Below are 26,951 nucleotides of genomic sequence, written 5' to 3' on the forward strand. Positions count from 1 at the left end.
CAGGAAATTAGCAGATGTGTAAACAAAAGAATGTGTCACATGACAGTGATGCTGGGTGTAGGTGATCAGCCCTAGATATTGCCCACTTTCTGAATTACACCAAATACATTTAAAACAAAATTTGTATTTTAAAAAGTATAGCAGTATTCTTCTAGAACTTCAGGATTGTTTACCTTTTCCAGAATTAAACTCCATCTAATTCTTATGGTTGGTTAAAAAGCTGGAAAAACGAAGGATGATTTTTCTCTGTTTTGTTTTGTTTGTTTCCTTGCTTTGTGAGAGATTAAACTTTTTCCATGAATAAAACCACACCTGGATTTTTGATGATTCCGTGGTCCTGGCACAAACAATATCAAACTGGGTTGTTTGGACTCTTGTAACCCAGCAGTCAAAATAATAGCGTGTGCCCTCTAGGATAAGAGAACTCAAAGTGAATTTTCGAATGTTTAGGAAAATCTTGTCTGGGCTGCATAACAGAGCTACTCCTTTAATGTATGGTACACATGGAAGAAACAGTTTTCTAAGCTAGTGAAATGAAAGAGCTAAAAAATTAGAGCCCCACAATTTGTTTTCTGGCATGACTGTATGAAACATTGTCAAGACCCACCAAATCTTCAGTGGGAAACCTGGAAGATGAAAGAACCCCAAGTCCATTATAAATCAGGCAAGATGCTCTGACTGACAGTCAATCCTCCAGGCTCCCAAGGAGAAAAATAAACATTTTGCTGATGGCAAAGGAATGGCATTTTTTAACTACATCAGTACTGAAATTCTGAATCAAAGAGTAGGCTTTAATGAAACAAAAAGAGAAGCTGAAGTATAGGACATTTTGTATGGTGTATCTAGTCAAGGCACTTGAACAGTATTCAGCACTCAAATTATTGCAGAATGAATTGGGTGATTCAAGAGCAGGAAAAATATTGAATGATCTGTCAGCTCTGCTGAAGTAGAATGGAGTGGACAGTCCCATTTAAAAAGAAGATTGTCTGATTATTAAATTTTTCTTATAATGCATTCTCAGGTCCTTTTTAAATTCACTTTTAAAGTCTTTAGGAACTCCTGAGTATCTATTCATTGTGTTCTTCACTGCCATTTTCAAGTGCTTTAAAAGGTGACATAGGGGTAACACTTAACTATAATTATTAATGCTTGGCAGTCTCTAACTTCCTATGCTCTTATCTCTTCTGTTTTTAGTTGGTCCCTGTATGGTCCATTGATGTAGTTACTTTACTGGCTGGAGTTTATTATTACAAAAATGTTACAGGCATGACTATTTTATCTCATGTGATCAGGAAGGAAGCGATTGTTGTTTTCAAATCCTGTTGAAGGAAAAGTGCAGATAAATTAACAATAAAGAAAGATTTCTTTCTATTTCCTGCTTGTAGAACCAGTTACAAATTTTGCTGAAACATTGGGGATTTTGGGGACTGGTACTGTGTGCATTGGGAACTAAGCAGATGGATATGTAGACATTAGACTGCTGTAACTAGCTCCTTAGTCTTCTCTAATGTTGTGTGCAAATACAGAAGAGTATGGAACAGGCAAGTATCCAGAAAAACCCTTTAGGAACCTGAGTTAGAAGTACAAGTACCCATTACAATCCCCCTGGACTGCTGTCTCTGGTCTTGACCACTGCTGGCAAATTTCTACATAAAATTTGGCATATTCTGTGGTATTACATGCCAAATTCTGCTGAGGGATGCAGAAATGTGTTTTTGTCCATTGATAAATAGGGCTTCCTGATCCACATGCCAGGCTTCAGATCTTTACCATGAATTACAAATGACACAAGAGGTAAGAGACACTAGCAGTACTGAAGTACAAATGAACATTACTCTCCAACAGCTTATTAAACTCCTTGCTTTAAAAAGGTGTTTAGACATTGCACGGAGAGTTACACACAGCAGCAATGAGGAGAATTTCAGGTATTCTGTTCCCACCCGCAGCCCTGCACCGAGTATTGTTCTGCCCTGGCTGGTAAAGTGGCCCAGACAGTCCTAATTATTCCACCTGAAAGCAATTCTCCTTGCAGAAGGGTCAGAAAAAGCACATGCTGGAGAGATTCCACCACCAAGCGCAGCCCCCTGCTGAGCCAGGACTCTTTCATTTGGAATTATCAGAAAAGCTGCGACTCCAGCATGAATTCTTGTCTTTAAAATACTAAAATGAGCAAGAAATCACACCCTTTAAATGTTCAAGGCATTTTAATGATGGTGAAGGTCAAAGACAAAGTGCAAACTTGTGGAAGTGAGGAGGTGTCAGGGACTAATGCAATTTCCTTCCCACTGAAATAAGTGGCCTGAAGCTTAGCGCAGAAGAAAGGGCAAGAATGCAGATGAGCTGTTAGGTATGCCGGGGCAAGGAGCCACAGCAGTCAGCAGTGACGCCAAGGAAGCTCCCAAGCATTGCTCCAGCAACTTACAGTGCCTCAGACTGTACGAGGATGATCCTGCCCTTATGTCAGCAATTAGGGGGAATACAAAAAAGAAAAGCACAGCTTTCCAAGAAAGGGGTTTTGTGACATGAGGGTGCTGGGACCAGCAATTTCTCATTGATTATCAGTTCCAGCTGGGTAAGTGGGAGACAAGAGGGGGGTGGGTGGTTTCTGAGGGAGCCCACCTGGAGGAAGCCTATAGAGAGGAGGCTGTTCTGCACCCTAGTGCCTGGTGTTGGAGGAGGGTGAGCTGTGAAAGGCTGAGACTTCTACAGCATATGGGGGTTTTTTTGTTTGGTTGTTTTTTTAGAGAGTAGTAACCTTATTATCTGTTCTAGTTCTTTTTTTTCCCCCAAAGATTTTTGTGTTTTGAGTTAATAGTGAAGGTAGGAAAAGAAAATGTAGTTGTGAAAGCTACTGAGGAAGTCCTGGTCACTGCATTGGATTCTTCTTGGGTGAGTAAATATTGTACCAGTCTACATGCTCATACTATAACAACAACAGCAAAAACAAACAAACAAAACAAACAAAAAAACACTTCAGCAAGCTCTTACTACCTTTTTGGGTGATGCTGATTGACAGCAGCTCTGTTTGTGCATGGTTAGAAAAAACTTTAAAGACAAAAGCTTTGTATTCTTTCTGTATGGTAACCTGAGACAAGGCACAACTGGATATTCCTGTCTGTTTTCTCTGGATCATTGATGATAGTGATCTTGGACCTGTTGTGTGGCTGGAACCAATATAATTTGCAAGTACATGAATTCAGTAATTCTGCAAACTAACTGATGAATTCTTGAGTCTTTTGCCTTCTAAAATCAAGCAGTGAGATAATATACTGGGAGGAGGGAAAGGGAGAAATTCATTTGCAGAAGCTTGCTAGGCTCAAGATAGATATCCATAAAGCTAGGGAAAATAGCTTTCTGTGGCTCAGCTGAGTTCCTGTTTAATTACTTAGACAGATATGACCTTGCACAACTTCTATAATACAAGGGACTAGGAGATCTTTTGTGGTAAACACAGCCCGTAATAACTCCATTCTTTAATCTCTGTTTCTCTAGCTGATGACACCCTTTATTTAAAAAAAATATATATATATTTTATATATATATATATATAAATATATATTTCCTTGAAGTACTTAATTGAGAAAAGGCTTTGTGGGGATAAAAACATCTGAGTTGCAGGAAGCAATTACACAGGAACACAGTTACTTGTCTTTTTATTGTTACGTAGAAATGCTGTTATCAGAAAATTCATTTTTAGCAATGTGTTCTTTTYGCTGGCAGTTATAATGCTCATGGTCACTGAAAGAAAATGCCCTACTGGCTTGGCAGAGTGATTATTATTTAGACTTTTAATGTAGTTTTGGAAATGGTTAGCTGTTCATCTGCAGTTTTCTTGTGTGCATCTGGGAATCTGCCACACTTGGTGTTACTTGACACTGTTGCTGGTGAGCATTCCCAAGCAAACCAGGTGTGCTTGATACCTTAAAAGACCCTCACAGAGACTCCCATATATCTATGCAAAGTGAATCTACACTGTGTGTAACAACAAATGTTATGAATTGAAGGAATGGGATAAATTGCAATGTGGCACAATGCAAAAAAATTGTTTCGTTACAAGTGGTGCTTTATATGACTCTCTTTTTTGGAAAGCATTATATAAACAAATAGTCCCTTTTATGTTGGGGATGCTGCTGTTTTAAACATACAGTACAAGCAGCAAGATGAAATGAGTTCTAAGATGCATGGTGTTGTAAATGTGGATTGTGATTTTTAGTGTTAAATACACATGTAATATGCAGTTCAGAAAAGAAAGTAAATGAACTGCAACATTCTCATAAAACAACTTACAGAGTCTCTTTAGCCATTGGAGCCATTCACACTTCTACCCTTATAATAAACATATGGGGAAAGCACAACCTGCCCTTAAATCTCAGGGTCCCTCCATGAGTCAGAACTAGGCTCTCACCTGCCATGAAAACACAAACCCCTCTGAGGGAAGTTGCAATGCATGGTAATACTTTGACTTCTCTTAGGAAAACTTCAGCCTCTTAAATATTGTCTCCTTGTGATATTTTGCTGTTCAACTGAGATGGCTGCTCTGCCTTTAGGGGCCAAGCTAGGCCCACTGATTCTTAATTGCCTCCTTCCCCAAGTGATTTGAGAGATTGTTCTCTAACTCACTGTAATTATCCTTTACTGTAAACTAACCAAAGTACACTCTGATTTTTGGTGTTACGTTCATTAGCAAGCATCCTGGTTTGAATATTAATGTATTCTGTGAATGTCCAGACTATAAGTAAGGACTGATTTGCATAGCAAGTACTTCTGAAATACCCTGAAAAACGAATCCATACCTGGCAACTGATTTGAAATGAAAACTACTGTTTTTTGATCTTTTAAGTACTGAATACTAATGGATGGGAATGTTGCAGAATGGCTTTAAAGGCAAACATCATCTACAAGGGAGACTAACCTTTTTCCCCCCAAGAACATGTAGAATGGAAGTCGCCTGATGGGACTGTCAGGTCCGATCCTATGTCCATGGAAGATTTCCCTTGTGTTCAGCGTTTGTTGCACAGTTTCTCACTTGAGGTCCAGAGCCAAGTGTTACCTTTAGGGGCACTATTTATAGTGTGAGATACAAAGTGGGCTAGTCCTTTAGGACCTGAGAAATGTGGGAAGAATGATGGCTTCCCTTCAAACCTTTTCTCTTTGTGGATTATGTTTGAATAGATTCACCACAGATTCCTTAAAGTCTGAAGTGGTGCAGATGCTTTCTGTTGTTGTTGTCAAGGTATTCAGTGGTGTGTTCTGCTCTGTTCTTTGAGATGGGTAAATGTGTGCTGCATACAAAAGAAATGCTGAATGTTTTTAACAGCTGGGTTTTGCCATCCAGCTCTTACTGGAGTTTCTGGACCTGCAGTTTCCCGCTGCATCTCCTATAATAAGTGATGAAGTATGGCTGTTTTGCCAAGCCTAGTAGAAGGGTTTGCCTAGTCATGATGTTGATTGCTGAGTAATAAAGGAAATGACTGGGGCTTTTCTGCCTGGTGAAATTATTCCAGTCAAAGGTATGATCTGAATTTCAAAGAAACTCTATGTGGACAGTCTTATTCTAGTAATAGGAACCCTTAACCAATGTAGAATAATAGACTTTGCTCCTTAGTGGAGCAAACTACATGAGAAAAAGACACTACCAAAAACGTGCATACAAAAAGCTATTGCTGAAAAACTTCTACCACAATAGCCTTTTCAGTTACTTTACTCATGTAGACAAACCCTTTGTATAATTAAACACAGAGAGCAATTGATCATTGAGCTTGTGCACGCTTGGATCTCAAGACACCAGGAGTACCTAATGCAGGCACTAAGAGTGCCTTAGTGCTAGAATACAGCTTGATGAGCATTTATATGTCTGGTTTGGCTAATAGAATTACCTGAACTTCTCTGATCTGCAAAATTGTTTTAATAATATGTGAGACTACTAGCTTGGGGTATTTCAATACCTCTCTTACTGATCCTGACCAGGAGAAGGACAAATACAGAAGTCATAGAAATGAAAATAAGAATTAAGAAATAGAAAATTAGGTTTAAAAACAAAGGGCTTGCTTATTGCTCTTAAACACTGAGGTATTTACAAGCAAAAATCCAGAATAAAGGCTAGAGATTGTAATGTTGCATGCTTAGGAACTTTCAATTAATCTCTGAATATGATAATTCTCACACATGTGGAAAATTGCAAGGAAGTAACTGTCATGCTGTTGAGTTCTGCCTATCTAAGCCTCCACATCTAAGGGCACCTCTGAGAATTACTTTGAACAAATATGATAGAGTCCCTGGATATTAGAGTTAATGAAAATAAGTCTGAAAGAGCCCCCAAACATTAGCCTGTGAATATTCTACAGCATCACTTGCTATGTCATTTGCTAAAGTATAAGGCTGTGCTTTCATCACATCACTGGTAACTTAAATATTTATCTGATAGCCTGCTAATGAAAATTATCCAACTAATTCTCATAAAGTCAAACTGACTATATCTTTTTTACTCTCCTTTTCTTGCTTTTTGCTTTTTTAAAAAAATCCCCCATAAATATATTAGTATTAGAAAAAATTATCTTACTTACTTACTTACCAATTACTTTTCAGAAATAGTGAAAGAAAGAATACAGATAATGCCTATAAATGGCACTATATGTCTCTCTACATATACACGCCTATATGTGCATAGGAAAGACAAGTTAATGAAGTGTAAAACACATGTTGTCATCGAAGAATTTGGAGTTCTTGGCAAGTCTGCTCCAGAATCTGCTCCTTTTATTTAGGTTAAAGAAAGATCTGTTACATGAGGTGTAAAAAGACTCCTTTGTTACCCAGGTGTTCAGAGTGACACCCTTGAGTAGAATTTACCTGAGCAAGAGGCAGTCAGTACATTCATTACATGCCTTCTTGTATGAGACCATCCCTGTGTATCCATGTATACACTCATGTTTAAATGCATCTGTGCATGCACAACAGCCTTTTAAAGGAACTTCAGATTACCATGTCTGTATCTGCTGGCTATATCTGTGCACTTGCAGCATTTCCTAGGAAATGGGATCCAACAGGTCTTTCACGCTTTCTCTCTATAAATGCCCCATTTGCACATACTTCTATTTGTGGTGGTATCCCCAGTTCTTGCCCTACCTTCACGTCCTTGACATTCATCCTTGTTCCCTCCTTCCCAACGAAGATGTCGTCTATGTCAACGAGGATGTACCTATCCAAGGACAGTGTCAGCTTCTTTCCAGACAGGAAAGAGATGGCATCAATAAAGATCAGCTTGTGCAACCAGAAGGTCAAGTTGTTTCCAAAAAGAACTCTCTGAATCCCATCGTGAAGGCCCAAATCCTGGATGACTGTTGCATACAGAGCAGCCTTTGGCAATACCACTGGCAAGGGTCTGGAGGTCTGCAGTTCGGTTAAAAGTATAGGTTGGTAGGTGGAGTGGTTGAAGTGGAAAACTGTCCAGTCTTCACCAGGCAGGGGGCCTTTCTCAACCCTTGGAGCTTTGGTAATGCGCAGCAGTGGAGACTGAGGGTTTACAAAACAGTCTTTGAGGGCTATGTTATTGTAAAGATGTAATGGAAATCCTTGTAGTTTTGTACTTGGTGAGCTGTTCTCATTGGCTTTATGAAAACCAATTATGCTAACACTGTATTCCACACAGTACTTTTCTAGAAGCTCTCTATTCCATGAGTCCATGGATACATATTTTAAAATATTCTCATATATAACAATTGTATATTTTCCTTTTCCACCCTCTGTGAGAGGGGGAATATCCCCCTTGGAAGGCGCAATGACCATGTGGTATGGAAAGCGGCTGGACTCAAGGATGGCTATGATGTCTTGTCCCAGCTGGGAATACTGGCTTTCCACAAACAAGAGGATGGTGGGATCAGTTTTAGATGGATCAATTGGCTTAGCAGTTTTCAGCTCCATGGACCTGTACGGTAAAAGTTTAAGATCTTCACATTCGGCTTCTCCGGTGGTTTCCACGAGCGCCATTTGCTGCTTGTAGCCTGTGTACAGGTAGTAGGCAGAGATGCCAATGCTTGCCAGGCAGAATGTAGCCAAGAGGATTACCAGCGTTCTGAAACTGCGGCGAAGTCTCACTGTAAGATTCATTTTTTGCAGGACTCTCAACTTCTGGTGGACTTGTCTCTTTTTGGTTTCTCTCCTCCTAAAGTGCCATAGTAACTAGGAGACGCAGAGGTGCTGATTCCCCTACAGAGTTGTTCATGTGACCATTGCAGTGCATTTATGAAACTGTTAGGGAGGTTATAAAGTTGTTGGAGGTGGAAGCTGAAGGATCTGGAAAGCTAAATTGAAAGAGACTTTCTCAGAATGCAGCAGTTGCCAATAGTCAATGAAGAGGACTCTTAACATTATCTGCAATAATAGGCAAAAGAAGAGTAAATTTAAAAATAAAATCTGTAAAGCAATTAAAATGCATGTTAACTAAGACAGAAACTGATGTTAGTAATCTGAACTGAGAGAGAGTTTATGAATAGTTTAGGGAGCACTTGTTGTCACTTGCTTTCTTGATGTATTAAGCCATAAAGTATATTAAACAGTTCTCCCATGTTCTTTCAGTACAAAAATAGTCTAAATACAGCTTTTTGAGGACAGTATTTTTCCTATTGCTGTTCCTTGGCTCATTGCAAATAAGAATGACTAAAAATTGGAGGACAAAATTAAGACAAAAGGTTCGTTAGATATTGGAGAAAGCTTTATGTCAAACTCGTACTTTTGTGGCCAAGTATTTTGAAAGGGTTAATATTCTGTTTTCAACTGTGAAACTAATCAAGGTAAAGTGAAAGACATAGGAAGACTTCTCTCTGGTTCCTATTTTGTACCTGAAGTGATCAGTGTCTATATTCCATTTAAGTACTTTCACAAATGATCAAAATGTATGAGAATGTGAAATGAATGAGTAGGGTATCAAAACTGCAGCATGTAACACTGAATACCTCTCAGTGGGATAAACTGGGGAATGCATAGACCTGAACAAAGCAGGAATCGCTGAACAGCGAAGGAATTATTCGGTGTGGCACATGCATGTGTGTACTATGGACCACAGCTCCTTTTGCTAAAGTACTGGGGCTTCAGCCTGTTCCCTCTATCCTGAACAGCTGATATGCGAGCCCCTCAAGCCTTATGGACTGGCCAGCTCTGAGGCATTTGGTAATTCTTCACAGATTTAGGTAGAACTACTAGGAACTGCACATTACTAACAAAGAACCATATGACTCAGAGGTAATTAAAACTAAACAAATAGCCCATGGTGCTCTATGGATTTAAATGGGAATTAACATCTTTCTGAATTATTTATATTGTTTACCTACTGGAGTGATGTGAGACTGTAAACAATGGATGATTTTTGTACTGCTTAAAACAAGTACTTTTTCAAAGCAGGCATCAGTTGACAGTTCTTCCTCTGTTAACCCAGATTACAGTTCTGCTAGTTGACTTTAAGCTCTACATCTAAAACTGGGGGGGAAAAAAATCCCTTGTAAGAAAGATATTTAGGAAATCTGTCTAGCTGTACATCTTATGATTCTGGTATGCTGTTGTAAGGAGCTTCTTGATTGTGTCAGTTCAGCATCAAAAAAATGCAAGTGAAAAGTTTTAATTTTGTCTTAAACACTTCATAAATGCTGCTCCTAGTATCAGATAGAACTACACTGCTTTGGGGAGCTTATCAGGCAGTGACCAACACACTGAAGAAATTCTGAATTAATAGGTCTACTTGTTCATGAGGCTTGCTCCTTACCTCACAATTTAGAGGGAGTCATTACTGAGGCTGTTTGTGACTTTGCTAGGATACAGTTTTTATCTGCATTACCTTTTTTGGTCAGCAGCTTGCTATGAGATTCATACCCTTGTTTTGTGGACTATGCTATTGGTGACTCTGCTGTGTCTTATGTGGCAATTAGCAAAAAAGGGAGGTGGGTAGTTTATGCATGGACAGAAATATAGCAAGAAAAGATATTGCTAAATGTGGAATACCATTATGTATGATAGAAAAAATATAAAAGAAATACAGCTACCATTATGAAACTAAAATCATTCTGATAATTGCAAGGGTATTTTTTCCCCTTTAGTGCTTCCCTTGTTCTGTGGTTCTGTGTGCCTGTCAGGAGCTCGCTGCTTATTAAAACTCCAATTAAGATTTTACAAAAAGATAAAATTGAATCAAGTGAAGCACTTTCTATAAGGCCATATGTTAGTTCTGGTACTTCGCTGCCACTGACATGTCACTCGACTCTGAGGGGTTATTGAATGGCGAGCATGTCTTGTGGGGGGGGAGGAGATGATGGCCTTGCTGCATGTACCATCTGCCCACAAAACAACCAACTGCAAAAAGTCTCACTTGTGTCAGCCTAAGAGATGCGGAAATTTTGAAATAATAATTAATCCCCCCTCTTGGACTTTGTAGCCTCTACTTTCTTTCGGCACTAGAGGGCAATATCTTCTTGCTTTTGCCAGGCAGCACCTGTTACAGCCCTGGCAATTCAATGAGCAAAGAGCCCCGCGGGCGGCAGGGGTCACAAGGGCCTTGGGGCCGCACCAGCGGGCAAAACACCTTATTTAAAACTCTTATGCCAAAACAACATGATTGCTGCTCTAAAAAATCTGATACTACAATGCACTGAATACTTACCAAATTTCTCAGTTCGCTTCTGCAGCAGAAGGGAATAGCATGCAAGCAGATCTAAAACTGCATGTTTTCTCCTAACTGTGTTGTCCTGCTGGATCTTTCAGGCACTGGCATCACGAGCTGTCAAAATGATATACTCAGTGAGCTGGGTCTTCACTGTTACTATCACATGTATTGCTAAAATATGATAAGTTCCTGCCTTTATGCTAGACAAAGCAAAAAATGTGGTCCTTTTCCCAAAAAACATATGATCTAAATAACATAGGTAAAATCTCTTCTAGTTAAAATGTGATCAAATTTAATGTAAACTAATACATCTTTTGTATATAGATGTTGTTAAAAGGGGTGTGTGTTTTAATGTATATCCAGATAATGGTAAACTGATAAATTTGCACATGTAAACCTGGAATTTGATCAAATCCCCCCTTTAGTCTGAGTATTGTTTGAACTGCTCTGTTGAACTGATAATATTGTTCCGTAAGAAACAGTGCAAGGTAATTAAAGTTTATGAAAATAAATCAGCTATATTACCCATTAGTGGGACATTTTCCAAGGCATAATTGGAAGTTAACTGCCATATGTGCCTTTAAAACTCTCCCTCTTAAAGTTCATCAGCTTTATATTCACTCGGCAATTCAAATTTCTTAGGAGTATTTCTGTGCTGTATTACTTTGTGAAACTTGAAAATAGGCTATATTTAATAATTAGCATTAGTAATGTAGTTTTATTTTAGAAATTGATGTTTAAGGTCCTGTGATCCTACAGTTGCTGGTCAGAATTCATTGACTTTTCATGGTTAGGCCCAAAGTTGGGAACATTTGATCAAGGAATCAGTTATATTTATCCTGAGCTGGATCTTTAGTAGATTTGCAATTCTGTGTTTAGCTGACTTCCTAGGCATGATACATTTTCTTTAAAAGAGCAGAATTATACTGTATAACACTTGTAACACCATGCCCTTCTGCTAGAGTTGTAATTCTTAATTCAGACAAACAGAAAAAAAGAAAGTTTTCAACAGTTCTTCCTCCGTGCTAAGTAACACTTCCTGCTTCCTCATACAAATACCTTTGGATTAAAACATACTGATTTTGAAGATGACTGAGAGATCAGAACTCCATAATTTAACTGTAGCAAGGTAGTGAAGAAAAACAGCCTTTTACTGACAACACATGTTAAGATAGCATCAGGAAGTAAAGCTGATTCTCTCATGGTGCAGTACCTGAATATGGACCTTCTCCCAGTGTTCAGTGCTTTAATAAGCCTCTTGACCAAACTACTAGAGACACAGAGGCACTGCAGAAGGCAGTTGCATATTGCAAAGGTTGCTATTAACTGCTAATGAGGGAGCTCTGAAATAATGAAGCGATTGCCTATGAATACAAAGAAAACTCTGTTAAAGAGCACTGCTACTGCACATCATCAGGAGAAATACATGCTACATCATATGTAAGCACCCTCTCTCAGGTAGGAGGACAGCAGCAAGTATTTGGTGCTCTGGCTGCCAGCCTGAGCAAAGCAATCCTCTCTCTTCTCTGGAGATATAAGCTGTTCTCCTTTCCTTATCTTTTTTTGTAGGTAGGCTAAGGATGTCTGATCTAGTTTAGCTTATGAAAAGCGTAAATCTTGGTTAAGCAAACAGTTGTTTTTATCCATCCTACTGATTAAGCAAATGCATTTTACTTCACATTTATAATGCTGAGTGGAGGAGCAGTGCACTTGTTGACTCCCTGTAATACGATAACCCCTGATTGCCTGTCTGTAGCAGAGTGCAACGCTGTGTAGAGTGCTTTACGGGTAATTCATCTGGATCCAGACCAGAAGTTCCCTTCATCATATTCCAGTATAAATCAGAAGTTGAACATCTCTGTTTTCTATATACAAAACTTCACTTTAGGCTAAAAAATTAATGTAAAGGCTTTCCTCCTTTCCTTCCTTTCTAAGCTTGTATAACTCTTACCATTTATTAGCAATCCAATGATCCATGATGCCTATGCACTATTCCTTACATATGACTGCTTATTCAACACAGAAACCAGCAAACTGATTTGAGGGAAAAATGACTCCTGTTGACTGTCAGCAGAAGTTCAGGGTTTCTATTCACTGTGGAGAGATGGAGACTGCTGTAGAGGGGGGGGAGAAAGCTGCTAGGGACTTCCAGATAAGCTCTTGAAATTTGGGTGCTTCTTGAAAGCAATGTTCTTGAGATTTAGCAATGTTGCAACATGTTTTGTGTTTGTAAACACAGCTTTGCTCACAAAGGGTGTTGATGTCCAATGCTCATAGCTTACCATACACCATATAAAATGTTTTTACCCACACAGACAGCTTTTACACTGGTAAAGCTGTAGTAGTTGTTCTGACTTAGTTCTAACTCTCCGTGATAATTTGAGTGGTGAGGCTGCCCAAGCACTTCTATTTCTTTTGCTTGTTTGTTTTCAATTAGTACTTAATCTCTAAATTAAAACACTTATTTTTCAGTATTTATTTTCAGCATTTTTGAAGAGTCTATAGTACACATGATATTGTGTGATTCCAGAAAGCTAAATGATGCTAGGGATTAAAGTCGATTATCACAGAATATAAAGCAAAGTTTAAAACTCCTGAACTTGTGCATTGAATGAAACCTGGCCAAATCATATGCATGAAAGGATGCTTGGAAACAAGCTATTTGACCCTTTTGACTTTTAAGTTTCTTTGGCTTTAAATTTTCCCAGATGATTTTAGAACTGGACTTTTGGAGAAAAAATACTTTCTGGTGGAAGGGCAGCTGGAGGCATTTTTGGAGATAGTTTTACACATAAACATTCTCTCATACACACACTTTCGCATGTATATAGTATGGTTAGGAAATGTGGGGTCTTTACCCCACATTTAGGATGGTTTTTTTAAACTCCCTTAGCTCTTGACAAAGCTGATAATTTTCCATGCATTGGTCTATAGCAGTCAGATGTTTTGTCTCACTCCAGGACCATCAAAGTTGGTCCATTTTTTTTAATCATGCTTAGTATTGTCAAGTGTGATTTAAAGCATATTAATGGAATGGTTTTCTTTATTTTCAATGCTTTGTCTTTTGACTAAGTAGGGAGAATTATGATTAGAGAAAACAATTTAATAAACATGACCTCTATTCCCTCCTTTATTTCCAAAGATGTGCCGATAGCCATCACTGACTTGTCACAAATTTCAGTTTCTTGAACTCATACTATAGCTGCACTAACAGCATGTAAGCACACATATTTCATTCTCATGAATTCATACATGATCTGAAGTTGCTGACTCGCCAAGTGTTTTTTTTCTTGTTGATGCTTTTAGACAAGTAACTATAATCTCTGCTGATGAGACCTACACAAAGATATTCTTTTTGAATCAGAGGGAGACTCTTACAAATGTGAACTAGTAAGATTATAAGTAAGGAATTGTACTTTCTGTAAATCCTCCCACATGGAACTGCTGCCTCCTTCAATTCTTTAGCCTGTTTATAACATTTCACATCTTGCAACTTCTTCTAGGTATTTATTCCAAAACTTAATTAGACCTCACTTCTGGTGAATGTTGCCTGATGTTCAGCCTCAACTCTTCTTATTCTGACCCCTCAACTTCCAACACTCCCATAGTCATTTGGACCACCCAGAAATACACATAAATATCTCATCTGTGATGTTTTAGTGACCCTTCCTCTAACTGTCACTGGCTATTATGTTCTTTAACTGCCCATTGTTTTAGAACATATGTAGTTGCAATATTTCCTCAGATATAATGCTTACTATTGATTTTCTTTGAATGTCAGCTGTGGAAGCGCCTAGAAATCAGAGTAATTTATGTACATATCCTGTTAAGACTATATTTAAACCTCTAACTCCTGTTTCATGACAGAATGGCTCCAATAAACATTGCAAAGGGTAGCTCTTAATGATCACATGTTTTCCTAAGTCCTGTAGAAGGCAGAAACATCACATGGTAATATTTTGATGTTATGAGGCAAAGCACCTTAGCTTTGTGGTCAGAATTAAAATAAATTTTATATATATATATATATATATATATATATAAATAAAAATCTCTAATGCCTTTTGCAACAAATGTGTCCATCTTGCTTGAGAAATGGTAATCATATGCATCACTCTTCACCAGTAGTTCACCAAAACATCAATAAAGATCAGCATCATTATCCCTGGGTACAGGCCTGACTTGCTTGAGGTCATTCAGCAGACCAGTGGCTGAGCTGGAAGCAGTAACTGCTTGTTTTCACATAATGCCCTTCATCTGATAGTTGCCTTTGCAACCCTCATGACATCTGTTTTATTTAAAAAAAAGTCATGCTACTAAGGAGAAAATGAAGACTTTGGGATCTGAACAGCAGAAGTTCACCTCTTAAGCCACGATGACAGAGCCAAAATGTCATAGCAGAAAGTTGTGGGAGAGACTCCCATGCTTCTCCACTCTGAGCTACCCTGATCAAGCCCTTGGAGCTAATTCTTTGCTTTTCAAGGAGGAGTTAATAGAGAGTACAGTTGTAATTAACAGGCTATCATTGCCCTGGTCTTTTTGAATGAAGCTGGTGAATAAAAGCAGGCTTCATGCACTTCCCAAACCACCCCACAAAACTTCCCTCTGGATCTGATGCAACAAATCTCGTGATCCAGCTTGGTTAATGGCTCTTCATCACTCTTCAATTCATAGTTTAATGCTTCGATGGAAGCCAATTTGAATTCATTTAACTTTTCAAATAAAACTTTTGTGAGATGCTGTATCAATGTTTTATTACAGTCCAGCTTTATCTATTCTGTTGCTCTTGTCTACTTCTGTAAGATTGTCAATTAGCGATCCAGTTTCAATGGAATGATTTGTTTTTAATTCAGTCGAGACTTATATTTGTGCAATGTAATGGCTGCCTAACTACAGCTCCTTAAAGTCAGTCAATGCAACAGTCAACGTTGTACATCTTGTCTGATTGTATATTAAAGCTAAAATAACAATATAAATATTACTTATAGTTCTCTTAGCATCTAAATAACTGCAGATCTTCCTTAGCAAGTTTTCARAACAGATATAGATTACAGATTTGCTGGGTAGCTATTAAAACATTACTTTTTGGAGGATTCTTACACAGTAATAGATTAAAAAGCTCCCTTCTCAGTGAAGGAGGCCTTTTGCTTACAAGGCATAGTCAAAAGCTCTGGACTAGCTTATTAGAGACTGAACTACTTGGTCTTTTATTTTATTCAGTATTCAATGTTTTCCCACATGTTCTGTTTTTTTTCTATTGCTTAATGGGACCGAGAAACATTTGCCATCATAGAAGATTATTAAAATGTCTCCACCCACTTATCAATGGCAATATATTTCACTGAATAACATGTTTTGTGGTGCCTGTATCCTGTCACAGGGACTAGTTGTGAAGAAAGTTTGATGTGGTCACATCTGTGCTGGGAATTAAAAAAAAGGCCACTAACTTATTTCAGAAAGACTACTGCTGTCACATAGTAATGATCTATTAGTACTGCAGAGGAAGTCTAGTTAAACCAAGATAACAAAGACTTTGTACATAAATTGTTAGAGTAACACATTTACCACATCAAACTTAAACAGAGGTTTTTCTGAGTTTACTCAAGCCAGATTCCAGGCATACTGAGGCAGTCTTCAGGCTCTGGTTGCACTGTCTTTCATTATCATAACTTTCATATATTTATCCTTCAAGTAAACTTAAGGGGAGTCCCCTCTCCCCATCTTCCTCATCCCTGGCTGGAGAGCTTTGCTGTAATTGCAAGGATGCGATGGAGCAGGAGTGGTATGTGCAGAGTGTGCTAAGGGAAAAGCCTGTGTTATCTAGAAGATCCTCCAAGTAGCCATGCAGAGGAGACCCAGCTTGTGCCTGTTTAGTTTGCTCGAGGTGCAGGGCTGACCCYGGCAGCCTCGGCTCAGAGCAGCCGTACAGGCTGCAGCACTGTCCAAGCTGCCTGCGCTGGTTCGCAGTGCGCAGGCTAATGCGCCACCCAGCCTGCCTAGCCAGCGAGTAGCAGCAACAGCAAGGGATGGCTTTCAAGCAGCAGTGAATTAAAGACAGGGTGGCCCCCCACATTCGTGGGGTGTGTGTCCTTCCTGCGCGCCCCCACCTCCTGTTTGTGCATGTGTAACTTCTTGGACTTCTGACTTGCGTTGCTCTAAAAAGGAAAACTTGAACCATGACTTCCACCTTACTCATTGATTACTGTGTTATTTACATGACAGTTTGGGGGGCAGAAGTTAGGTTTATAATCTCTCCCCTGTCTTTTCCATGTGTATTTAAATTGCTTAGGTTGGAGTCATAGTACTACAGCAGATTCCAGGCTGTCTGTCAGAAAATTTTGGTTCTCATTACCAGCTCTTTAAGACTGGAGAGATTAGCGTTCTGTGGGAACCAACTGTGGCTGTATGTATTGTCCGTGAAACTAATCTAGAAAGAGAAACTTTGTGTACTAAAAATATTACAATACCCAACAGACTATACCTCACTTTAATGTATTTAAGTATTTCAGACATTGCCAAGTAGACAAAATAGGTCAGTGAAGTTTTATGGAAGATGTTAGTGCAAATTAGATTTTTTTTGTTTTTTTTTTAATCTTGAGTGATTGTATGGGTATTGTTTGCATACGAAGAGGAAAAATGCCTAGCAGTTAGAGGATAAGACAGAGCTAAAGTTTTTGACTGTGGCTCTTTCTGATGCTGACATGTATCACCTTCTTGAGGTCACTTATTTTTCAGTACTTCAGTTTTTCCATTTATGACATGGGAGCAATACCCTTCTCTGCCCTTATAAGGGGAACTAGTTGTTAAAACATTCTAAGATAATTCACATTTGCTTCAAATGTATATAGCATGGTTATTGCAAACAGTTTATTTGAGAAAGCTGGGGCAGAATTCATACTTTCAGGTATATGGTTAAATAGTATTTGCAGTGTTTGCTTCCTTTTTCTGACTATTAGTTATACTTTGGTTAAATTTCTTTTACTTCTGTTGCTGTTTTATGAGTTTTTTCTGAGCAAAACCACTTTGTCAGTGAAGCGAAAACTCCTTGGACATTTCTGATGTCATCTGTGATCAGTTACTGTTTTTCTTTTGGTTCAAAATATAAACAAATGTTTCCTTTCAAATATATATATATATTTTAAGTTCAATTTGGAAATCCCACTGGTGGGATAAGGCTCCTACTTGAGAATTCAAGGGATTTTTTTGTTGAGTTGCACTGTGCTCAGAGAGTGGAAGCAGAACTAATACCATTAGAATTATTGGATAGAATACTGAGATTTAGATTAACCTGTTCTTTTGTGAAATCTCTGCTTATTGAACTATTGAGGCATTAACTTACTTTTGGAAAAATACAAATCATCAGACTAGCAGTAGAAATCTTTCTACCTGAATAGCACTGCACCATGCTGGAACCACACTTCTATTTCTTAATACTCTTATTCGCCTTTATTGATTGGGTGCAAAACTATACTGCTTTTTCCAATATGTATCTCCAGGACACATCTTGGAAGGGGAAATCTAACCTGGCTTTCTGTTTTATAGAAGGGCTTAGGGGGCAACAAAATTAATGCAATGACACCTTAGAATCCATAAAGTTCTGTCTGAGGCAAAATATTTCCTTTTTTTTTTTTTAATTTCCTGCCTAAAAGTAAGTATTTTCTGGGAAAGAGAAAGCATTTTCTGAACTATTTTAGTTAAAAATCTGAATCTGCAGAATGACTACTGCTGACTCATGCTGGCACGTGGATTTTGTTAGCTCTGAAACTGAGTGAAGAGGCCTATAGAGTCTTCAAGGGAGTCTGTCCTGGACACGATATTTTGAGGTGGGCACTGCTCGCTGTCCTTGTAGCGTAGGCAGTGCATATCCCAGAGGTGTCCTGATCTTTGATTGTGGCTTATAGGTACAAATTATAATAGCATGTACCTCCACGAATGACTTGGAAACAGTAATGTGTGTGTGTGGGGTGGGGGGGGGAATAAGACTCAACTGATGTTGTGTAAGCAGATAGAGTTTCAGAATTACTCTGTTCTTCAACTACCAACAAGCTAGACCTTAAGATGGAGGAAAGGCTGCTGTATCAGTTCACAACAAAAATAAACCCTCAGATGCTGATGGGGTGAAGTTACAGTACTATTTACCTATTTGTATAGTGCCTGGCACACTAAGGAATGGCAAATACTTCATGTGCGTGTGGTTCCATCGTTACAGTGCAGCCTTATTGGGGTGGAAGAGTGAAACCATTAAAATGGCACAACGAAGTCCAGTGACTAGTAATGAATACTAATGCGCTAACCTATTATGTCTGCACTTTAGGTAGGAAGAATGCAGGTAATTTGGCAATAGTATCAAGGCAGATGGCCCTACTTCTGTTGAAATAAAAAAGATGTTTTGAGAGCTTTAAAGTCAAAAATGACCAGTATGTGCAACTTCTGTATCTCACTTAGGAGCCTAGACACCGCTACATTTTCCTCTCCCATCTCAAATTTTCCTGTAAAACACTGACTACCTGAACCTGGTGGTTTGGGGGTGGTAAACATCACAATGAGAGAGAATAAATTCAAAGCATACCCTGAGGCTCTGGAGCCCTGGGTTGAAAGCTCTGGCCGGCTCCTCACAAAATACTGATACCATGTAAAGGGGAGGGATGGTGCATAAAACATCCCCTGGAAGTAGAGCATAAATGTGGGCGCATATTTCATGACAGACAGTTTTAACTTTCCAAACAGTCTCCTCTTTTACGGCCAGCAGCTAATATTAATTATTTAGCAGAACATTTATTTATACACTGAAAGCTAAATGCAATCCTTTCAGTGGAAGTCTGGCAGAGTACAGGTTGCAATAAGTAGCCGTGCATAGTCCTTCAGAAGGATGTTTCATGCATAGCTTATTCTTGAATGAATGTTATCACTTCCTGCTGTATGTCTCTAATGATATACTTGTATAGTAGATTAAAACCCAGTAACTAGTAAAACTTCACAGCCATATAGATGCATCAACCCTGAACACTAGATGTGTGTATTTCTCAGAGTGCTTCTGTGGGCCATGACAGGAGGGCGAATATTTCTCTCACCTCATGGCCGCTTAGCGGCTAATTCTGAAGTTGCAAGCTCATCCTAACTAAAATTCTGCAATAGCAACCTTGCATGCAGTGGTGTGGACCCTGCAAGTTCGGTTATACTGTGCTCTGGGACAGACACATCAGCAACTACGTGTACACAAATTTTAGATTGCTATGTACATCATACTGACTGGTTTGGAACTGTGCTACAGAATACTTTGTTTTATCATGTTTGAGGGCTAAGTAGAGGAGCAAAGAAACTCGCACGGTAAACTCCATGTGATGTGAAGAAGCAGAGAACATGATGACTTTCCTAGCTCATAAAAAGCAAAATATAAATTCAGCAGGTTTTCCCTAAGCAAGCCAAATATAGTTTATTTCAGCCAACTTCTAAGTAAGAAAAAGCAACCCCTTCCTAGTTGCTTTTTTCATTAAAAAAAAAAAAAAAAAGCCCACCCTGCTCTGACTCCTATGTCCATATTTGACCTAGTTCCTCAGAGCCCTTACTGCATGGGAGTGGGAATTAATTTGTTCCACTTGTCTGCACTTGGGGAAAGTAGTTGTGACCCTTCCTGTAGCCACAGGGAAGGAAATAGGTTTAAATACTTCTCCACTCCTTTCAAAATTGCATTTAAATAATCTCATCACAATACATGACTTCTGGTGCCAATGAGTTTTCTTCATCAAATCCTGACATGGTTTCTACAGTGTTGTGCTGTTGCCATGTGATTCTGGTAGCATTACTGTTTAGATGAAATATTATTCATTTTCTATAGCAACTGTTAATTTGAGAAGAATCTGTGATATCATTGTAATTGTTATTACTGACAGTGGTTATAATGCTTTGGAGTGATGTGCATGGTTTTCACTTTCTTCCTGCAGTTTTTTTTTTTTAATAGGTCAAACAAAGGTTGACATAAATGAAAATTTCTGTATCTGTGCATAGCACTCTTCAGGGTGGTTTTCACTTCATGAGAGGCATGACTTTAACATTTCAATAGGAAAAGTAAGCTTGTTGCTGCAATGTGAGCATTGTTCAGTCTTTTTCACAAACGTGAGACAGGACTTTTTACAAAATGCTCCAAACAAACTCCAGCACAGCAACCATCTTCCTTTTCCTGTAGTCCAGCCTATCGGCCCTCGCTCCCCGCCAGGCGCTGTTTTGCTGCCTGTCTACTCTGGCGTCCCACAGCTGCCTCCCAGGTTTGCAAATAAGGCATCTGTTAAACTGCCATGTTAAACTATACTCTTTAATCCTTGCAAACTGTCTTAAAACCAGGCCCCCCTCATCTTGGGAAGTGCAGAGAGCCCTCAGTTCATCTTTAGCTCAGTGCTTGGTTCCTTAAAGGACTCCACAGACTGGGGAAATCACAGCTTTCTGCACTATTCTGAATTGCCCTTTTCTTCAGTCACCCAGACCCAGGTTGAAATGTTTTGCTGTTTTAGCCCAGGGTTTCTTTTGCTCAGATAGGTGCATTTTGCAGGTATGGAAAGCAGTTTCTTGTGTGTGACTGGGAAGCTGAAGCATTGTGAAAGCTTGAATCAAACACTTGATGGAAGCACGCATCAGTGTATACACTGCAACTGAAGCTCAGGCAGCCCTATGGACAGAGAAGCAGGCAAAYCAAAACTGGGGGCTTAATTAGAAAGAACAAAACTGATCTCCTCTTTTTGGTTAAGAGATCGTGGTATACTTTCTTTTATTGCTTGTAGAAAAATAAAATGAGACTCTCTTCTGGTGCTATAAGGTTATACATTGACCATGTAATTTGTTATCTAATTGGAAATAATCGTCATGACTTGCTAGTAACTCATCAGCATTTACTTTGATAGGTATTGCTATGGTTTTGCAACCTGTGGGCATGTTTTCCTTAAAGGATCTCATTATACCTCTGAGAGAATTCCTGTACTACAAAGCTTCAAAAAAAAGGAAAAAAAAAATCTTTACTGTTAACATAATTTGTCTTTCAGTCATACTGAATGATAGCTGAACTCTAGAGAAGCTCATGATTCCCTGCATGCTGCCAAACCAACAATGTTTGATCAGTGTCATTAGCAGACATCACAACCTCTAGGCATCCTTAAAGTTTTAAAGTTTTAATAGGAGTTTCAGAACTTCATAGTTCAAGTTAACAGCACATTTGGACAGAAATACAAGTCAATATATATGCGGTTGGTCAGTAACTCAAGCATTCCTATCTGTGCTTAAAGCTAATGCTCTGGATCTGGCTTACTCCAATAAAATGAAAAATATAAAGAGGAGCACCTCTTTATGCCTTACAGAAAATAGTGGTGTCAACATGACATCAAGAATACTGCTGCTTTGATTTCTGAGGCTTTCAGACATTAGTCATTCATTATGTATCAAAAAATGGCCATGATTGTAAAAAATAAACAAATACATAAACTTCTGCATGGAGCAATGCCATTAGGAACATCTAATCTAATTGAGCAGATCATATCTGAATTGATAAGGTTCTGAAGAAAACAGAAAGCCAAGAATTTCCTTAGTTAAATGTAACTTGGCAAAGTCTCTCTTTTTTTTTTTTTCTCCTCCCCTTCAGAGTAGCATTTAAGAAAGCAAGTCACAGTGCAACTAGGCTGATGGTAAAATGTGGAAGTATACAGACATGATAGGGCAAGATACGGAAGCGCCTGGCAACATTACCAACTACTAAAACTCTGTAAACAAAGAAATTCTGATATTTTTTTCCAAAAGTTGAATATCTTATAGTAGGAGGAGGACCATTACTAAAAAGTTCTGAATAAACTGGGTGAAAATTACTTGCTATTTCTATTTTTATCTCTTGCTCTGATAACATTCAGAGTATAGAGGTAGAAAGGGAAAAACAACAAGCTACACTAGATAGGCCAAATTCTGRTATATTTATTTATAAGGAGGGAGGGTCTTTTCAATGTAGTTAAGAGCTGCAAAGTTAATAAAAAATGCTATCATGGTAAATTCTTTGGGGAAGAGAGAATTAAAAAATGTGTTGCTCTTGTGAGCATGTGTGGTTACCATAGCATAGTGCTTGTAGGAAGAGACTTATTCACCTCTAAACAGTTCTCCTTTGAATGTTTGTTCCCAGCAGCAATGACTTGGTGTGTCAGCTGTACGATAGAAATGCTGGGCTCTCTGTCTATAGTAATCTGAAGAACAAATACTGATTCCTTTAGTTTATCTATAACTACCTGAAACAACCACTGCTTCCACACTGCAAATAATCATGCTGTTCAAAATATTGCTGACAGAGGCTGTTTGGATACCAAACCACTGGAAAAGAACAGATTTGCAGATCTTGGTTTCCTCACAGCATAGTTATTTCTACTTTAAGTAGTGCATGTTTTATCCATGGGAAGCTTTCACATTGTCATTTTAATGTGCTTGTTTTGCTTAACTTTGACTACTAGATAGTAGCAAATAAAAGCTAAGTATATGGAACATATTAAAGAACAACTGCAATATTATCCTTTTTTCCTCACATAACTTCTAGTGCTCTGTGTTCTTTGACATATTTAGTCAGACGGCTATTTCCCTTCAGAGGACATGCATCCATTTACATTTAGGGCACTTAAGCATGGCAAAGATGATCTCAAACTTTCAAATAATCCTTTCAATTTCAGACTTAGGCAGCTTCCTGAAATATCTGCTATATATGTGTGTGTGTGTGTATATATATATATATAAAATCATTAAGTTCTAGGCATATATTTTACACACTGTGTACATTATACCTGTTCAAGATTTGTTTTCTTGTATCTGAGTACATGTACTGTCTGGAACAGTAGTATGAACATAGACCCAGAAGTACAGGCTCACGTAGCAATATGTGCAGAAGCCAAACAATAGCTTACCTAGCGAAGAATTTCTTTTCCTAGTGTGCAGGAAAGAGACRTCTGCTATTCAAATCTCTTCACATGGCTCCAGGCAAACTACCGAGAGTTTTCAATCCATATCAGCTGTCTGAACAGTATCCCAGGAAGGCTCCTCTTGCGCCAGCCCCCAGTAACTGAACTCTACCAGCACAGTCACATTTTATTTATACCCAGACTGTCCTTTTCAAAACAAGCAGGCAGCTGGAATGATTCAAACCTCTGTTCAGCTCACTGGTAAAATGCAGCTTCCTCCTTGGACATGAGCATTACACCAGGGAGCAGTCAGAATACAGCAAAAAGGCTATGAGAACTATTTAATCGTCCGAATAGCAGCTGCTCCTGTTAATGCTGCCGGTGCTGCTGCTGCCGTGTCTCCTGCTTAGCTGTAGCCAGGCTCCCTCTCCCTCATATCTACACAAGTATCGAGGCGGCTTTGCGGGATTATGATTGGCAGAAGCAGCCCATTCCTCCAGCTAATCAACCCTGAGACTTTGAAGGACTCGGAGCTGCTCTGATGTCATTCCGGCAGGGGGATGCTCCATGCGAGCGTGCCGCGGCGGAGGCTAATTCAGCGCCCAGCTGCATGCCTTGCGCCCTGTGCTGATTGATGAGATGCTCTGACAGGATTTGCATGAGCTGTCACTGTGCAGCTGGACCACCTCCCTCCCCTGCAACCTGCCCGCACCAAATGCCCCAGCTAAAGGCCACTTTTGCTTCCCATTTTACACCTGGAGCTGCAACTTAAAGCTTGGAAAAAAAGGAAAAGTTGAAAGAGGCTTTTTTTTTTTTTTTTTTTAAGGAGAGTGCTTTAGGCAAGTGTGTGAGGAGGGGGGTACCCTGACCCTCCCCTCCCCTCCTCTCCTCTCCTCCCCCATGTTGAAGGAAGATCAAGAAAATCACAGTACTGTAAGACTTTTAGTTCATGCTCTTGTTAGCTCACTGATAGGATCACCTAGCACAACAAAAGGTTGCATTTAATGCAACAGAGTAGCATGACCAAAATCATGCAGAGGTCACCCAGTAAGTTGATTACAAGCAAGCTTGCCAATATCACCATGGGGTGGGTATCAGGAAACATACTGTGCTCCGCAGGGCAAGCTATTTTCTACTGTCTGTGACAAAAATCCATCTATTCATAGCATAAATTCTTATTAAAATCCTTTCTCATCCAGCTAGAGACGAAACCTACATCCCCAGCCAAGGAACATGATTGTTATGCAACTTTCTAAGGCTAAATTATATTACGGAGAAAAACTAAACACTTAATATAACAAAAATTAGATTTTATACCAATTTAATTTTCAATTTTTGCCAGCTTGACAGCTTTCACTCCAAAACTGTTCTTCATACAATACACCTCAGAATTGTAATTCAGCCAATTCTGTGCAGAAAATGTGAGGAGAAAAGAGGTTTTTTTTTTTTTTTCAAGGAAACTGGAGCAGACCCATTCTGAGGTGATGAATGATGCTGTAATCTCAGATCTGAATCATAGGAGGGTCAGCTCAACCTTTCATGCTTCTGAAATACAGTAAATAAATGGTATTCCATGCAGTTTACAATGTACATCCTTCAGCTGGGACCTTCTACAGGAAGAGCTATTTGCTCTATGTGAACATCAAAGTTTCAAAGATGGTAGGTATTCCTAACTGGGGACTAATTTATTCCTTCTGGCTAACTCAAACTAAGGGATAATTAAAATTCAATGTACATCTGACTCATTTCCTGTAGCTTTTAATTACAAAGCATTCATTGGGGTCTTTTAAAAATGCCTTACACCTATGGCTGACTCTGGAGTCAGGTTTTGTTTCCCAAAGCTTCCCAAGAAGCTTAGATGTTGAATTCCCACTGGAATTTAGTGGCAGGAAAGTGACTCCTTGCATCCTATGTGAATGCTCAAACGTGAGTCAGCCGTAAATCAAAATCACCAAATCAAGTTAAGGAATCCCTTGCCAACGAGAGGAAGAATTCTAATGCAATAGGTCTAAAACTAAAAAAATAAATAATAGCTTCCTATTACTAATCCGGCTGCCACTTGTATGAAAAGATAAAGCCCAGTCATTCTCTCTGTCTCTCTTCACATACTTGACTCCCAGCTACACTTAGGGAAAGCGCTTGGAAAATTGCTGTGAGCGGCAGGGTTTGACTGCATGGTGTGAACGTGTAGCGGGACGGCTCTCTGCTGCCGCCAGATGTGGGAGCAGCAGTCTGCCCCTCTGAAGCTGTGGAACATCAGTGGAGCCTGCTAGTGCAGATGTTTCCAGGCTGGGCCAGCAGCCAAGGGGTTACACATACCACAGAAAGTGTATTTTAATTTAGATGCTGAAGTCTCTCTTTGAACTTAACTCCTTGGCTTAATAGCATGTCACACTAGAAGAATCCAATATGGAGAAGCATGGTTGTTGATTTGCACCGCCTCTGTCTGCTTGCTTTGTTAGCGTTTCATTTTAAGTGGAATATTGAGCAATTTATTACAGTTTCTTGATAGAATTTGCCCATATTAGAAATGTACAGAAGTAAGTTGGCAGAATTGCTCCGACTGTCTTTAYGCAAGAAAAAGAGCACATTGGCCTTTGGGAAAAGGGCTGAGTACAATTTGAATTTTCACTTCTGACTCCTTTGGGTAGTAGTGAGAGGYAAACTGTTTTTGCTTGGATACAAATGCATGCAAGTGCTGTTACCCAGAATGTCCTTCCAATCATGATATTATTTTCATGCTCTGCTTTAGGGAAAATGTACAGAAAAGAAAATAATAGGACAGCAAGAAACCGCAATGAAGTATGGATGGGGAGAAACTGTAAAGTGAGGAAAATTCTAATAATGAAATACTATATTAATGAGATATCACACTTGCATTGAAATCCTTACCACAGGATTTGTGTTCTTCTGTATCTTACCTGCAGCACAGACCTTAAATGAGCTGGTAAAAATTCTACCTTAGTTAATACTTGTGTGATTTTTCCACGTATAGGTAAGCAATCACAGCTTTCTAGCCCTCCTATTTCAGTTGTTCAAAAATCATAGATAAAACATAGAACTACTTTGCCCAAATCTGTATTACTTTTTAGGAGCATGCCTTTTTGGTTTTAATACCTGTTCAGTTTTTTTGTTTTGTTTTCTTTTGCTGACTCTTTAATGGAAGTAAACGTTGCTTTGTTCTGTCAAAAATTTCTTGGAGCTTACGTACTTTACAAGATTTACTTTTTTTTTTTACTTTTCTAAACCTAGTACTTTCACGTAGTTGTTCAGCTTAGAACAACATAAGTTAAGACTCTGACCAAGGTGTGTGTGTGTGGTGGGTTTTTTTTGTTTTTGTTTTTTTGGGATATCTGCATTTGCATTGAGGGCAACTGCTGAATTTTTTTTTTTTTTTT

The 26,951-nt window shown here is 38.9% G+C and overlaps 1 protein-coding gene across 10 annotated transcripts in view; it reads right to left on the reverse strand.

Moving 5' to 3' along the window:
- The window catches only part of LOC112977285 (bifunctional heparan sulfate N-deacetylase/N-sulfotransferase 4), a 168,726-nt gene that overhangs the window by 90,530 nt on the left and 51,245 nt on the right, over positions 1–26,951 (reverse strand). For 9 of the 10 annotated variants that reach the window (XR_003257434.1, XR_003257433.1, XR_003257440.1 and 6 more), the window contains 2 exons: positions 10,643–10,759; positions 7,123–8,367 (listed from right to left, as the gene is read on the reverse strand). Coding sequence is in view for 1 of the 10 variants with exons in the window: in XM_026089463.1 (XP_025945248.1) it covers positions 7,123–8,103 (981 nt within the window). In the remaining 9 variants the exon portion in view is untranslated. The remainder of the gene's footprint in view (positions 1–7,122; positions 8,368–10,642; positions 10,760–26,951) is intronic. The other variant, XR_003257438.1, reaches the window with a different exon arrangement.

This window comes from Apteryx rowi, unplaced genomic scaffold, assembly GCF_003343035.1.
Source record: "Apteryx rowi isolate R43461 unplaced genomic scaffold, aptRow1 scaffold_815, whole genome shotgun sequence".
NCBI classification, from domain to species: Eukaryota; Metazoa; Chordata; class Aves; order Apterygiformes; family Apterygidae; genus Apteryx; species Apteryx rowi.